This window comes from Rhinatrema bivittatum, chromosome 8, assembly GCF_901001135.1.
Source record: "Rhinatrema bivittatum chromosome 8, aRhiBiv1.1, whole genome shotgun sequence".
Lineage (NCBI taxonomy): Eukaryota > Metazoa > Chordata > Amphibia > Gymnophiona > Rhinatrematidae > Rhinatrema > Rhinatrema bivittatum.
Window position 1 is genome coordinate 214,752,136 of NC_042622.1, and position 17,036 is coordinate 214,769,171.

Genomic DNA, 17,036 nt, shown 5'->3' on the forward strand with positions numbered 1-17,036 from the left:
CTCGCTCAATACAGCTTACAATCTAATAAGAGAAACAAACAGGGCAACAGACTTGGGTCGGTCAATACAATGACACAACGGTTAAACAATTTAGTTAATGAGGCTAAAAAGCAAACAATCAGGCCTAAGACTTAAAAGCAACCTCCAAAAGATGGGTCTTTGGATGGGATTTAATTAAGGCGAGAGAAGGAGCATGACTTCCTGCAATGAGTGTTCTATAGTGGCTGCTAAATAAGGTATCACTGTGCCCTGTATCAGAGAGAGTTAACAAAGACTGGGAGTAACTGCTGGAGCCCCCTGCATCTTGGAACACTACGTGCACCAGCCGTGGTTTCGAAAAGATTGCTGTAATTCTTCAGGAAGAGACCAATCAACCTTGAAAAAGTTAATGTCACCATCTGAGCAGGCTTCAAAGAGAGCAGCAATTCTGCTTATTAAGGCAAAACTGGGCTGAGGTAAGAAGTAATTATAGACCGAGCTGCCCTGCAGTGAATCTCAGACATCAGCAGTTTGCCAGCATGGACAAATCTCAGAGGACTGTGGTCAAGGGGCTGCCAGGGTTACGAGAGAAGACTGAGCCTGCCAGGATCTCTGTCTGCATTTAATGTTATGAAACTGGTACAGTTTAAAGTGAACAGGTGAAAAGACAGTTCATACAGAATTTTTAAAACATTTTATGCATGATGGGAATAGCATAGAGGATGGTGTGCTAGGAATGAAGGAAGGATACAGGAAGAAGCATCAGCTGCATGACACAGCAAGTACGCAGCCCTGGCATCATCATTGACAGCAATCTCACGTTTAAAAAATTCATCGCGGATACAGTTAAAAGTGGATTCTTCAAGCTACATACACTAAAACGTATTAAACCTCTCTTATACCAATATGACTTCCGCACTGTATTACAGGCAACTATTTTATCGAAGCTTGATTACTGCAATGCATTGCTACTAGGTTTACCTAAAACTACAATTCAACCCTTGCAAATGTTACAAAACGCAGCTGCCCGCATCATCACCGACACAAGCCGCCACGAGCACATCACTCCAGCACTTCAATCATTACACTGGCTACCCGTGACATCCAGAATAATATATAAATCCATGACGCTTATACATAAAGCCATTCACAACAGAGATATGCGCTGGTTCACTGATCACCTACAATTCAAAACATCAATCCGCCCAACCAGATTCCAGCATTTAGCTAAACTGAAGATCCCTGCACCTAATCTGACCAATCTTTCTTCTACGAAACAACGTTCATTCATCATTGCTGGATCCACAATATGGAACACCATGCCATCGGAATTACGCCAGGAATTTTGCCACAAAAAATTTAAACAAAACTTAAAAACCTGGTTATTCAAAAAAGCCTACTATTAATGAACTGAGTCCTATTCTTTGCTTTCTAGTTTATTTCCACAGACAACCAAAATTTGATATTTATTTTCTTTATACAAAGTTATACATGGTTTTGTACTCTTTCAGTTCTAATGTTATACTGTAAAGCACTATGCTGAATTAATGTTTGAATGTAAACCGAGGTGATGTTACTTACGTGCCCCGGTATATAAAAAAATCCGTAAATAAATAAAATGATGGTGAACCAGGCTCATATATATTCTCTTAGCTATGGAATACAGGACGTAATATAAGAATGAAGGGTGGGATAAGGACCAGTCACTTTAAAGGAGGTGGTCCTATGTGCTCAGGTCATATGCTAGACGTATATAATCAAACACACAGAAAGACTGACAGGACCTCGTAGCTCCTTGAAACAAACTACCAACACTCAATATCCATATCAGATACTTATTGTAGTCCATTTAACAGTGGACAATCTTTTGATTCCCCTTTCTTGATGAAAAATACTGTGTACATGGGTTACAATGAGTGTCTGACATGGATATTAAGGGCTTGATTTTCAAAGTCATTTCAAATCATGATTTACATGAGTAAATGGCTATTATTAAATAACCTGGAGCTCAGGTCTCATAAAAGTATGCATATAACCTGTTTTCACGCATACTTTTATGCAAACTGGGGATAGACATTCCAATGAGGGGAGGGGGGGAGGAGATGTGGAACTGAGGAGTAGATGGGACCTACGCGGGTGCTTTTGCAGTAAAAAAAAATATGCATGTACGTTAACCCGCACGAGTTACGCCCTCATTCACACAGGTGTAACTTTCTGCTAGTTAGTGGGTGCCCATTCCAGACCACTTACCCAATAATTTTCTAAGTGAACATATACATGTAGGTTTGCTAATCTGGAGTAAAGTATGCGCATAAAAGGTATGCGCAGGATTTAAACCCAACACTCCATGTTATAATATTGCCCTCTAAGTGTCAGTAGTTTGGTTCATAGTGGCCATGGAATGGTAATATGCTTTACATTAAGGAAGTACTGGGTGAAGTTTCGCCAATCCTTTTGTGTGTTTGGTGTCATTATTGAGATTTGTTTTTTTGCTTTTTTTTTGTTTATTAAAGACAATATATAAAACAGGAACTGTGAGATTTAGGCACTCATCTGGAAGGAAGTAGGCCCATGCTCTTAGTGGGTGTTAGAAAAGGCATTCATGAGTGATCATCTTGAAGAGGTTGGCCACGGACATTTAAGAGGGGTTGTGTTAAAGGAAACGGGACATAGGAAGGGCCTAGTAGGAAGCACTCACCTTGAAGGACGTGATACCAGGCTCCCGTCCAGCCAAAGTATTGCTGTCGACCATCTGTGCAATCCTGGGATCTTCCACTTTCATGAAATCATTGACCAGATCAGTGACTTCCACCATCCAGTCAGGACCTAGCATAGTGATGACCTGATCAGTGCCCTCAGACGAGGTAGTATGGAACTGTGTGAACACCTGCAGTGTGGCATGTTGGTACAGCAAGGTACAACCACGACTCTGCTTCTCCTCTTTGTCGTCATCGTCATCGTCACTCTCACGCACTGACCTACCGTGAAAGCAGAAAGATAAGGATACCCGGCTCAGACAATTACAGCTCTCATTTTCTTTTACGACACATTCACAATGATTGTTTTATTTTGCCTCATCTGCTTCTTCCTTTTTCCCAACACACAATCTCCAGTTGGCTGCTCTCTAGTACTGAATGATTTATATAGCACTTTTCATCCAAATAGAGTCCCAAAGCACTTTACGGGCCTGATTTTCAAAGTCATCTATGCGCATAAAACATGCTTTTATGAGCATAAATGGCTGTTCTAAAACTGACCTGGGCTCAGGGCTTGTAAAAGTACACCCGTAGCTCGTTTTTGTGCATACTTTACACAGACTGGAGAGAGACATTCCAGGGGAAGGAGATGGAATGGAGATAGAACTTCTCAGCAGAATTTTCAATGTTATAACGTGTCGAGTAAGTTCACCTGCACAAGTTACGCCTTCGGTACCTTTGCATGGGTCAGTTTTTGCGTTTGCCACAGCACTTATTTATGGGTTTAAGCCTGTCCATAAAAGGCATGTCAGGCTTCACCCTACAGTGTTCAGTTATAAAATTACCCTTCATGATCATAGTACCTCAGAACCATACATAAAGTCACTTCTTGATAGAATGAATAACTTGACAGTGCATGTCTGGCTCCCAGGCCACATGGCATATTCCAAAGGGTAGAAGCACAAGAAACTGTTACTACCTTATTATTATTAGGACCATCATTGTCATCAGAAACAAGAGTCACAAAACGTTGAGCCCAAAGTAACGTGTATTAAAATCCCTGGGGCTAGAACTCGAGGCGCTTCCTCCTGACTCTGTCCACAGACCCAAACACGTACTCTACAAGCACCCACACATGAACTTTCATGCACACATGGATTTTGCATTCAAGAGTGAATCTTCAAAGCTATTTACACGCATAAAGCTGTGTTTCATGAAGGCAATTTTATGACTTACGCATTTGAAGTCGCTTTGAAAATGGTAAGGTGTACATGGAACCCAGCATGGCGTATCCACATATTTACAACTGCTTTTAGAAAATGGGTTTATTAATTAAAATTGCCATTCCCGACATGTAAGCCTTACATTTGTACGCATATGTTTGAAAATTTAAAGTACACTCCAAGTCTGCCCCACTAGGAATGCTTCTTGCAACCATGCATAGAAGTGCCCACAAAATCACTTCCGTATCTACTTTGATGTGCACATACACAGCACCCCCGGGAAAATGTTCAAAAAGCCCATTTAGGTGTGTGAATGCTTTTGGAAATTGGGCCCTGTGTGTGTAAAATAGCCCAGATCTCAGTGCACATTTTAGTGTGCATGTAACCCAGTTTTACACATACTTTTACGTACCCCGGGGAGGGGCATTTCAGAGGGGCTGAGCTGGGATAGAGTTGAGACTAAGTTAGGGTTGCTAACTGTCCGGATTTTCTCTCGACAGTATGGAAATTAGGAGCAGTGTCCAGAAGGCAAGAGGGGAACTAAAATGTCCGGAAACTGTCCGGATTTTAGCCCTCCAAGTGAAATTGGAGGGGTGGGGTGGGGGGGGGGTTTACCCATCGTCTGTCTCCGCCAGCCCAGCGCCAGCGTTTCTTCTCTCCTTCCTGCAGAGTCGTTTACATCGCGGAGCGCAACACAGATACGGAGCCCCAAGCGGTTCAAATGGCTAACGCTTCCTGTGCGCATAATAGGAGAGACAAGAAACGCCGGCCTTAGCTGCAGGAGCGGCATCTCCTTCATTCCCGCTGGCGCAGGCCCAGAAAAAAGAAGCGGTGTAGGCCCGCGCCGGCAGGATGAAGGCGATGCCATTTCCGAGGTAGGAGCCGGCTGCAGCAGCTGTGGAGCAGCATCGGGCCGCGGGGGCCGAAGAGGAACGGAGGCGGGCGCAGAAGGCCATGCAGAGATGGGCTCGCAGGTGCAGGAGGCCCCGAGGTATGGGGGGCCCATGGGGCCGAAGAAAGGCAGAGGAGCAGCAGCAGCCTCAGCCCGCGTAAGCCATCCCAGATTGAAAGACATCAGATCGGGCTGGGCCAAATGAAAGACCACCTGATCTGACGGCATGAAGCCCTGCAACCTTCCTCCCAATCCCCCCCCCCCCCCGGGCGGCAGCAGGAACAGCGTTTAAGCGGGCCCTCAGCTCCTGCTGCCGTGGGACCAGTCTCATGGTATGAGCTGCGAGATTGGCCCCGCGGCATCAGGAGACGAGGACCCGGTTAAACGCCGCTCCTGCTGCCGGCCTGGGGAGAGGATCGGGAGAAGGGTTGCAGGACTTCATGCCATCAGATCCAGGGGAGGGCCGCCACAGAGGAAGAGTCGCTGACGGTGCAAATAAGAGGAGGGAGGAGAAGAGAAATGAGCCCGTCGGACAACATCTGTAAGAGGGAAGGGGCTGTGAGAAAGGAAAGAGCCTGAAGCAGATAAGAAGGGACTAGAGCCTGAAGGTAGAAGGTATGTAGGGGGAGGGGGTGAGAAGGGAAAAGCCTGAGCATGGGGGGTGAGAGCATCTGGAGGGAGGGAGTCAGAAGGGGGGGAAATGTCTCTGAAGGGAGGGGGTTGAGAAGGGTGAAAAGCCTTGGAAGAGGGGGTGAGAGGCTTCACAAGGGTGAAAAGCTTTTGAAGAGCGAGAGGGAGTGAGTGAGATGGAAAGATCCACGGGGACTGGGAAGGGCTTGAAAGGCAGTGTAAAGAGGAGAGTGGAAGGAGAGTTACTCTTTGTATTTCTCACTTACCACCAGCCTTCCATCTCCCACTGTCAGCCCCTTCTCCAGTCCCTTCATTTACCCCTCTGACTCTCACTTCTCTCTCAAGCTCCTATTCCTCCTCTTTCACCCATTTCCCACCCTCTGCATTCATCCTCCCCCCCCCAGCCCTCCTCTACTTTCCTCTGACTCTCTCACCAGCCCCCGTTCCTTCCCCTTCACTCACCTCTCCTGGCATGATCCAGCCCCTTTTTACCTCCTCACTAGCCCCATTTCCAAATTCACCCCTTCACAGACCCTTCTCTTCTGTTTTTGTATTTTGCAAAGTACAGGAAGAAATGCATTTCTGTTTCTCTTCCTCCACTCTTGCACCGCTTATAGAATCTGGTTTCCTGGGGTTTCCATTTCAAGTTTTATCCGCATATTTCTGTTTCTAATGTGTGGTCCCTTACTCTGTATTAGGTGAGGGTCTCTCCACGTGCTGCCCGTGTGACTGAGGTGAGGAATTCTGCTTGCATGTAGTTCTTGTGTGGAGATCTGTAGCAATCCAGTTTGTACTTATTCCCTCAGTAGGAGGTGCATTGGTACTCTAGGGCCTGGTGTAACATTTGCAGTGCTGCTTTTTCGTAGGTAGGGTTGCTGCTGTTTGAGTCCTGCGAGTTTGTGTTGCTATGATATATAGTAGGTTTATTTTAAGGTTCTGAGTGTCTTTTTTTTGCATGGTTTTATGTTACTTTACAAAGTGGCAGTGGAAGGGAGTGTATGTTGCCATTCCTGAGGTGACACTACAATACGAATATATATTTGAGCAGGGACTGTCTTTTTGTATGTTTGGGCCCAAAAAGCAACAAGGTAGGCAATCTAGAAAAGCCGTGAGCAAACGTAAGAAAGTAGATGCCGAAGAATGTCTTTTTCAAATCTTTATTGGCTGGAGACGCATGAAAACAATAAAAAACGCTCGACTCAGGCAGAGTTTCGCCACATCCATGTGGCTGCATCAGGGGCTTGCAAATCACTGTCAAATTTGTAGCAGATTGGAATTTATTCGCAGCAAATTAATCCTATGGGTTCTTAAACATAAACCGCAGCAAGGATGTATCTTAATGAGGATCAAGTAGCTCATAGACTCTTGCTGGCTCCATAAACTTAATGTTTAAGGTTTTTCTAATTCAGATATATGTATCAAATGTGGAGGAGTTTCAGCGCACTTGGGTCACTCTTTATGGAGTTGTCCAATAATTCAAATTTTTTGGAAGAAAGTTTATCGTTTTGCTAATATGGTTGTGGGATTTAAAATTCCTTTTTCATCTTTAGTGGCACTTTTTGGAATTTTTCCAAAATCTTTCAAAGGAAATAAGAGCTCGATTCTTTGGATTATAAAGGTTTTTTTGTTGGCTTGTAAAGCTATATTGACAAATTGGATAACATCAGAAAATCCTTCTATAATATATTGGCATTCTTCTATAATAAATCTATTAACCATGGAAACTCTGACCAATACCACTCTGCCAATCAGAACTAGAAGAGCAATAAATGCAATTTGGCTACCCTTTATACTAACATTACCACATGACTCAAAAAGTCTTTTCCTTAATCGTATAGATATCTAACAGATGATTTTTAATATACTTTATTAAGGACTTGTTAAGATCTTTAATGTATTTCTATTTAAGAACTCCATTGGTGCAGGGAGGGAGGGAGGGAGGGAGGAATAGAATGGAGGGGTGGTTTTGGGTTTTGAGAGAAGGGATGGGAGTTAAATGGACTAGGAAGAGAAAAATGAACATAAGAGTTTTACAAAAATATGCTGTATGTAATCAGATATATACTTTGTAATGTTCATTATTTTATGCTTTTTAAAAAATAAAAACAGATTTATCATAAACTTAATGGTGCCTTATACGTTTTTCGCCGTCGGTTGATGTATACCGTCTGCCTATGTCGTGTAGCGCTATAAAAATGTTAAGCAGTAGTAGCAGTAGTAGTCGTGATAAGTTGTAATGGGAAATGTTCTATCTCCGCTACTGAGGGAATTTCTGTGGATGCGAGGTGTGTTACAGAATTGGAAGTGCAGGGTTTATATTGAGATTCTGCCTCTTTGTATGCAGAATCCAGACCTCACTCCCATCTAGAACAATTAGTTGAATGATGCTATCAAATAATTACAGTGATAGGTTTACTGGGTGGCTGAAATTGACAGGGAGTTTCTTTTTCTTGTAATGTCATTTACAGCTAATTTAAAGGGTTGTGGGGGTCGGCTTGTTGTGCGGAAATGCCACTTTGACTTGCCCCCTTACATATCTAGCTTGCTCTGCCATTGCTCCCCCCCCTCCCCCAATACTTCTGTCTAGAGCAGGGCTTCCCAAACTTGTATTCGGTGACCCCATTTTGGCACTTGAAAATTTACATGACCCCAGAGGACGACCAAGGAAAGTTAGCAGGACGTGGTTCCCCTCCATCAATCACTCATCCTCACCCTTCTTGTACTCCATCTTTAGCTTCACCCCATCCAGAGGATCTCCTCTCTCAACCTCCTCACCCCTCTCTCAACCACTGCATCTCTCACCTCCCCAGCCCATCCCTTCTCTCTCATCTCCTCCAGCCATTTTTGCATCTTCCAGTTGATCCTCTATCATCCGCTCCCTTTCAGTCTCCCATTGCTTCCTCCTCCCTCTCATCCCCTCTCGCACCTTCTAGCCTTGTTTCCTTCCCTCCAGCCCTTTTTTCACATCCCCAGTTTCTTTTACATCCCTCAGTTAATCTTCTGTCATTCCCTCTCTCTCACTCTCCAGAGCTAATCCCTCTTCACCTTATCCAAACAAAAAAAACCAAAACGTTCTTGCCCCTCATCCCTGTCTTCAAATAGCCCCTTCTCAAAATATCTCACTGGCCAAGGTCAGAGCTAACATTTTCCAGTGAGCAGACTGATGACAATGGTGATGTTTTTCTCTTGGTTATGTCCAGTGTTTGGTGGGGAGAGAGGGGCAGTGGCAATCTCCACTGGCCCATATACTCTCAGTCCTCTCCTTCTCTCATGGCTGGTCCCAAGCCCTGATGTGATCTGCAAGCGGTAGCAATATCAGTGATGAAGTCAGCACAGGGCCTGTGAGCTACAGCAAACTCACAGGGCCTGCTGCAGCTCTAATCCTTCCATGTGCAGGACTTTCTGTTACTACAGAAACTCATGCAAAGGCAGTGCCACTGCAAAACCTTTGAGTGCATGCTGGCTCACAGGTCCCGTACTTGACTTCCACTCCTAATGCTGCTGGCATCTAAAGAGTGCTGTCACTTAAGGCACTTGTGATCCCAGCCAAAGACTGTGTGATCCCATTTGGTCTAGAGACAGAGCTGTGCATGGCCTATAGAAAAAGGAGGAATTCCATGGGCCTTGCTGCCTGAAAGAGGAAGCCACAGCTACTTGTGCTTCCAGAGGGTAGAGTGCATATGTATGTGTATGTGGAGGTAGAGTGTGTATGTGGGGGTAGGGGAAGAGTACATGTGTGTGAGGAGAAAGTCTGTGCACACAAACACCACCACTGCCCTGCCCCTCCCCTCCCACTAATCCTCAACATCATCAGAGTATCTGGAAATCAAATGTTCCCAGGCATGGAGATTTTTTAATCCTTATTTTAATAATTGGATGTTTGATGAGTCTGCTGTTTAGATATATTTTATTGGTTTTTGGAAAAGTTTCAAAATTTTTAAATGAATTTTTAATCATTGGCTTTTATTCTATTCATCATCCATTTTGAAATATGTATTCTTTTTATTAGTATGATTTTACCGATAGTGATGTTTTATATTTCTTGATTTCATTTGATGTATTATGAGGAATGCTGATGTTTCTGTTTTTCCATTATTGCACTGCATGCAATAATGGCTTGTTGTGGTTTCCAATTCAGTTTGTGTCTGTACATTTCTATTTATACTTTATGGACTCTTTATTCTGTATTTGGTGAGGATCTATCTATTCTGCATGTCTGACTTAAGTGAAGTGTACTGCTAGCATGTAGTTTTTGTGTAGGGATCTATAGCAGCGTGGCTAATTCTGTTTTTCTAATGGCAGGAGTATTGGTGTTTTAGGGCCTGGTTTAATATTTGCAGTATTGCTTTTTCATAGGTAGGGTTGTTACTATTTGAGTGCTGTTGGCACTGTTTTGGTGTGGATGGTTTACTATATTGCAATTATTATTCCGTTTACTCATGGCTTTCTGAGGGCAAACACCTGTTAACAATAGGCCTAATACAAATACATACAGAAAGGAATAATATGGTAAATAGATAAATTCAATTTATCAACATACTATATTTTATTATAGGTGAATATACAACTGGTGAAAGCAAATAAATATACAATATTGGATTACAAAAATATAACAATAACATTTTAATTACACACAGTCATATACACCATTCACCCACCCATGTGTGCATGTAATTAAAATATTATTATTGTATTTTTAATGACCACATGATTATTTTTGTAATGCAATATTGTATATTTAATGCTGTACACCAGTTGTATATTTACCTATAATAAAATACAGTATGTTGATAACTTGAATTTATCTATTTAACATATAATTTCTTTCTGTATATATTTGCATTGTGTATATTAGGAATTGTTATACACCTCTTGTTCTGAATTATAAAATAGGCCTATCACCACATGGGTTTCAAGGGTCTTTTTTGCAGGGATTTCTGGTTGGCACCACAGCAGGGCATGTAAATATAACTATCATATTATTGTCAGTGATTGGTTTTTTTTTGTTGTTGTTTTTTTACTTTGGATTATACTTTGAATGTCCTTTTTCATTTAAAAGCTGTTATTGTAAATGCATAATTTTTAACTGTATGTGGGGAGGGGCACAAGGGTGTAAGATTCGCATAGTGTGCCTACTACCCTTGCACCAACCCTGAGAGAGCCATGAGCTCCCCAGGCTTCTTCTGCTTGGCTTTGAGTAGTAGCAGTTGGATGCGGCTGCGAGATGGTCACTGAGGATTTTACTAATCCCTTGACTTCTGTCCTTGCCTCCCCTGAGTTCTGAGTGTGGTACTCTAGATCTGCTTTTTGGGGAGAAGGGACGTGGGGGGCAGGGAGGTATTTGTAGAGATTTTCTTTCATGCTTGTACCCAAATGAAGGTTTATGCAGTGCTAGCAAATGCTGCGGAGTTTGTTCTGAGGCCGGCGTGTGGTGATTGCTTTGGCCACTGGCTGCTTCTGAACTGGTGAGGGCTATGGAGAAAGTGAGGAGGCTGGGGCTGACAGAAGGGCCAGCACACCATGCTGGGTAAGGCAGCTCTGGATACAGCAGATGTTTCTCCAGTTCCCCAGGGTTCTAGTGGTTGTATTTTATGGGCCTTGTGCTCTCTTCCATTTGATAAATGGAATCTATGCAGCTTGTGATACTTTACATTGGACCAACAGAGATTTTAGTATTTTTAAGAAGATTTAAATTTTCGAAAATACTAATAATTTAAAAAATGTTGTTGCATGTATTTTACATTCTTAAAGTTTCAAAGTGTATTAAAAAATGTTTAAAAATCACATCCAAACTGAAGAATAATTTTAGTTAGCTTAGGGGTAGATTTTCAAAGGGTTACGCACGTAAGATACCCGCATAACTTCCGAAAACCTGCCCCTGCGCGCGCCGAGCCTATCTTGCATAGGCTCAGCAGTGCGCGCAAGCCCCGGGACGCGCATATGTCCCGGGGCTTCGAAAAAGGGGCATTCTGGGGGCGGGGCCGTGGGCGGTGCGCCGGTCCGGGAGCGGGGCCAAGGCCTCCTCCGTTGCGGGCCTGCCGAGGGATGGTGTGCTGGCAGCCGGCCGGCAGGTGTAACTTTGACGATAAAGGTCGGGGGAGGGGGGGTTTAGATAGGGCTGTGGGGGGGGGGGGGGGGGGTTAGGTAGGGGAAGGGAGGGGAAGGTGGGGAGAGGCAGAAGGAAAGTTCCATCCGAGGCCGCTCCGATTTCCCTCTGAGGCCGATTTCGGAGCGACCTCAGAGGGAATGGAGGAAGGCTATGCGGCTCGGCATGTGCAAGTTGCACAATTGTGCGCCCCCTTGCGAGCGCCGACCCTGGATTTTATAACATGCGCGCGGCTGCTTGTGCATGTTATAAAATCGGGCGTAGATTTGTTCGCGCCAGGTTGAGCGAACAAATCTACGTCCACGCGTATGTCTGAAAATCTACCCCTTAGTGTACAATGAGTTATTAGAAAGTTTGAGTGACTAATAAATAAGTATTTATGATTCTCCCTCAAATCAAATGCATTTGATTTGAGGGAGAATATGCATTCCGGTTTGATATGCATTTTATGCAGGAAAATCGGTATAAAAAAACTTTAAATAAATAAATAAATAAATAAATACATGTTTGCTAAGGCAGGTGATAAGAACAGTCATGTGTGGATGTGGAAGGACATTGTCAGCAAAAGGTTTACTCGGTTAATCCAAGTATTTGGAGTTTTTTCAGTTGAAAGTTGGCAACCTTAACATGCATACTTTTTTTAGTTTAAAAACTATGTGGGTGAGCTACTGTATGCAGGTTATGCCCTTAATAGAACAGGCATGGCTTTGTGTGGGTGAGTTTGTGCATGTACCAGAGAACTTATGAGGGAATATTCAAAGCCAACTAATATGCATAAATTTGCCCTGAAAATGTGTATAGAGACAGCATGCAGATTTTACACCTACCCGCACAGTTCTAAATTACCCTTTCAGTGTACTGTGTAAATGAGTTAACCTCCTGAATCAGTTTCAATATCTTGCATTTAGTATAGATCAGAAGTTTTCTTTCCAGTCACTTCTGCTGAATAGGATGAGTGTGTGGGGAGTGTGTTGCGTTTCTGATCACATTTTCCACCTTTTCAGACAGGAAGTAAAATACTCAGTAGGGGGCACTGATGGGTAACTGTGCTCCATGCTGCTGCAAGCGAGAGAGATTTATATTCTGGCTGTAACGAAGCGGCGTGGGAAAATTTCCTCTGCCATTTGGCATCTGCTCTTCCTCCAGGAAGAGCCAATCCAGGTATCGACAGGAACATTCTTTAAGGTAGCAGAGGAGACCAGATCTGCCACGCTGCATTATAATGAGTAACATTCAACTAAGAGGCTGAGAATGGTGTGGGCCAGCCCTATACACATGGGTGAAATTTCAAAGGCTTAGTTGGGATCTATGCATATAAAAAAGCAGCCATATGTTGACTGGCTGAATTGTACGAGTGAATTTTCAGCCTCCTAACAGTATGGGGTAGATTTTCAAATAGCGCGCATAGGCGTACTTTTGTTGGCGCTCCAGGCGCAAACAAAAGTACGCTGGATTTTAGTAGATACGCGCGGAGCCGCGCGTATCTGCTAAAATCCGGGATCGGTGCGTGCAAGGCTATCGATTTTGTATAGCCGGCGCGCGCCGAGCCGCGCAGCCTACCCTCATTCCCTCGGAGGCCGATCCGAAATCGGAGCGGCCTCGGAGGGAATCCTCTAACGCCCTCCCCTCACCTTCCCCTCCCTTCCTCTACCTAACCCACCCGCCCGGCCCTGTCTAAACCCCATCCTTACCGTTGTCGGGGGATTTACGCCTCCCGGAGGGAGAAGTAAATCCCCGCGCGCCAGCGGGCCTCCTGCACGCTGGGACGCGACCTGGGGGCGGGTACGGAGGGCGCGGCCACGCCCCCGGCCCGCCCCAGGCCGTAGCCACGCCCTCGTACCCGCCCCCAAAACGCTGCCGACACGCCCCCTAAACGCCGTGACGACCGGGCCCGCCCCCGACACGCCCCCCTCGGAGAACCCCGGGACTTACGCGAGTCCCGGGGCTCTGCGCGCGCCGGTAGGCCTAAGTAAAATAGGCTCACCGGCGCGCAGGGCCCTGCTCGCCTAAATCCGCCCGGTTTTGGGCGGATTTAGGCGAGCAGGGCTCTGAAAATCCGCTCCTATGTGCATACTTTCACAATGCGGGTACTTTAAGCTGTATTAAGACATGCCTCCTGGGAGTGTTTTGGAATGTGGTTGAAAACTGTGCACATATGTATAATTTTCAAATATATACACACATGTACAGAAGTAAAAAAATTGTGGGTTTTTTTTCGTTTTGGGGGGCGTTTCCATGAATTTTGATTTGTTTAGATGTTTATTTTGTTTCTTTAGTTTAAAAAAACAAAAATAAACATTAACACAAAAGAGAAAAAAAAAAAGAAATGGGGCCTCCTGAGATCTGCCAACTCCACCAAACATACCTCCCATCTGGAAAAATGGTGGGACCATGATCCTCTCCAGCCCCCACTTACCTGATCCAGGGGAGGGGGAGGGGAAATCCACTGGTGAGGCCTAGGCCAGGCTGAAGCCTCAGCCTTGTGTAAGCCTAGGCTGCTGTAACCTGGTCACAATGCCTTGAACTGGCCTGATGACAGGCCCAGGCCCAATGCTGGGGCCCAGTCTGGAGGCTGGCTACTGATGCTTGAGCCTCGGTCCGAGCCTAGGCCCAACAATGGGGCCAGAAGCAGAAACTGGGACCCAATGCCTGGGCTTCAACCCAGGGCCAGGACAAGGGCCAAAGGTTGGAGCCCAGGCCTCGAAGTCTTCCGTCTTCTTCTTGAAATTAACTTTAGCTCATCCTCCTTAGCAGAAGGTGCCATTTTGCTATATGACAGTTAATTTTAAGAAGAAGACAAAAGAACGAAGACCAAAGACAGAAGAGTCCAAGGATTGGGTTCCGACCTCTGGGTCTGGGCCTGACCCTGGGCCAAGGCCTCAGTGCTGGGACCTGGCCTCCAAGCCTGGGTCAGGCCGAGGCCCAGGCATTGGGACCCAGCCTCCAGGCCATGTTCCGGTGTTGGGCCTGGGTCCAGGCCTTGGCCTAGGCTGCCCAGGCATCGGGACCTGGCCTCCAGGCTGTACCTTGGCACTGGGCCTGGGTGTGAGCCTTGGCCTAGGCCAAAGCCCAAGCATCGGGACACGGCCTCTGGAGCAGGCTCTGACATAAGACCTTGGCCGAGGCCCAGGCATTGGGACTGGGCCCCAGTGTTGGGCCTTGGTCTAGGCCAAGGCCCAAGCATCGGGACACGGCCTCCAGTCAGAGGCCCTGGTGTCAGTTCGGGACCTGGCCACGGCATTGGATCCCTGACAGATCAGTTAAGTGGGGGTTGGGATATTTCATGACTGGCAAAATGTTTCAGGCCTGGGCCTAGGCGGAGACTCTGCTCTCACATTCAGTTGTAGGCTGTGGCCCGTGGCCTATGTCCTACACCAAGGTGCCGGTGTCAAGCTTGGGCATAGGCCGCAGCCCCTGCTTTGGGCCTTGGTTTACTCCCTAGGAGAGGTCCCAGTTTCAAGCCTACACTTGGGCCAGATAGGTGACTTTTTTTTTTCTTTCAAACAAATTAAATGAATAGGAATTGTTTAATTCGGGGACCCTCTCAATTCATTTTGGGGCCCCCAAAAGAAACAAATTGGTCCCATTTGTTTAGATTTTCTAATTTGTTTGAAACTAATACATTATCCATATTTTATGCCTTCATTTGAAATGGTGTAAAATAGACATCTGTGTACTGCATAACAATCCAGTCTTCAACACAATCCATGCGAACATGATGGAGTCAGTCTGTAAAGACATTTGGTCAGATAACTAACTAGTTATCTGGATAAATGCCAACTTTTTGACTATTGGGGCATCTATCAGGCTAGATTTCAGACTACTCCTCTCGGTTGGGGTTTCACAGATCCGGTATTTGGGGGGGAGCCCTGGGGAGTCTGTGGGAAGGAGTTCTATCTGAGTATTTTTGTGAAAGGCCATTTTTGGTTTGTTCTATTCAGAACACACAAAAAATGGCCTAATTTGGCACATTTTTCATTTGTTTAAAAAGAATGCCCATCCCAAGAGCCCTTATGTTACGATTCTGCCCGAGGCTAGGGCCACGGGCAGCCACTCACCTTCTTCCAGCAAGCCTGTGCCACCATGCTTCCTCACGGCAGGAGCCTCCAATGTCCTTTTTCCACCGTGCGGCCAGGAGGCCGCTGACGTTGTGTTCCATGGCCTGGGAGCCGCGGCCTGTCTCCTGTGGTCCGAAGACGCCCTCGTCCAGCTTCCACATGGCGGGCCTTGCTGCTGTGCTCCCATGTGGCCTGGAGGCCACCAATGCTGTTTCCATGCAGTCCGGAGGCCGCCGAGGTTTCTTCGCAGCAGGAGTCGCCAACGTCTTCCTCCTCTTCTGCGGCCGGGAGGCTGCCCTGGAGCTCCTCTTTGCGACCCGGAGGCCGCCGGTGGTATTTCTTCAGCGGTTGGAGCTGCCCCAGCTTCTCTTTGCGGCAGGAGCTGCCTCCGATACCTTAGGCCTGCTTCCCTCTTCTCAGCATGGCTGCTGTCCCTGGTCCTGCCTCCTTAGGTGCGAGGCCACACCTCTCCTAGGATTTAAAGGGCCAGTCCTCCTGGCTCCTCCTGATGACCTCATCATGGGAGTTCCTCTTCAGCCCTATAAAAGGGCTCTGCCTTCAGTTCATCTTTGCCTTTGCAAGGAGTCAGTCCTCCTTGGGACTTCTCGTCTTCTCAACTCCTCCTAGACACTCTGTTTCTTCGTAGGATCCCGTGTCTTTGTCTTGGTCTCTCGTCTGATCCTGTGTCACCGTCATGGTCTCTCGTCTGAACCTGTGTCTTCGTCTCTTCTAGAACATAAGAACATGCCATACTGGGTCAGACCAAGGGTCCATCAAGCCCAGCATCCTGTTTCCAACAGTGGCCAATCCAGGCCATAAGAACCTGGCAAGTACCCAAAAACTAAGTCTATTCCATGTAACCATTGCTAATGGCAGTGGCTATTCTCTAAGTGAACTTAATAGCAGGTAATGGACTTCTCCTCCAAGAACTTATCCAATCCTTTTTTAAACACAGCTATACTAACTGCACTAACCACATCCTCTGGCAACAAATTCCAGAGTTTAATTGTGCGTTGAGTAAAAAAGAACTTTCTCCGATTAGTTTTAAATATGCCCCATGCTAACTTCATGGAGTGCCCCTTAGTCTTTTTATTATCCGAAAGAGTAAATAACCGATTCACATCTACCCGTTCTAGACCTCTCATGATTTTAAACACCTCTATCATATCCCCCTTCAGCCGTCTCTTCTCCAAGCTGAAAAGTCCTAACCTCTTTAGTCTTTCCTCATAGGGGAGCTGTTCCATTCCCCTTATCATTTTGGTAGCCCTTCTCCTGTTGTCCTCATACCCAGATGCTGTCTCCTGATGTTCTTAATCAGATCCTCTTCTCTTCGGCAGCGCAAGTCTCCAGAAGACCTTCGCTTTTAATCCTCAAGCTTCAGGTTCCTAGCTCCGAGTTCTTTTTGCTCCGAGTCGTCACACCGAGCTTCCTTTCTCCGAGCAATCTGCTCTG

At 45.8% G+C, this 17,036-nt stretch overlaps 1 protein-coding gene across 1 annotated transcript in view; it reads right to left on the reverse strand.

The window, feature by feature from the left end:
• Positions 1-17,036, reverse strand: part of TMEM132E (transmembrane protein 132E) — a 1,436,548-nt gene that overhangs the window by 15,829 nt on the left and 1,403,683 nt on the right. Inside the window, exon 7 of the mRNA XM_029613101.1 lies at positions 2,678-2,957. Coding sequence (XP_029468961.1) covers positions 2,678-2,957 — 280 coding nt within the window. The remainder of the gene's footprint in view (positions 1-2,677; positions 2,958-17,036) is intronic.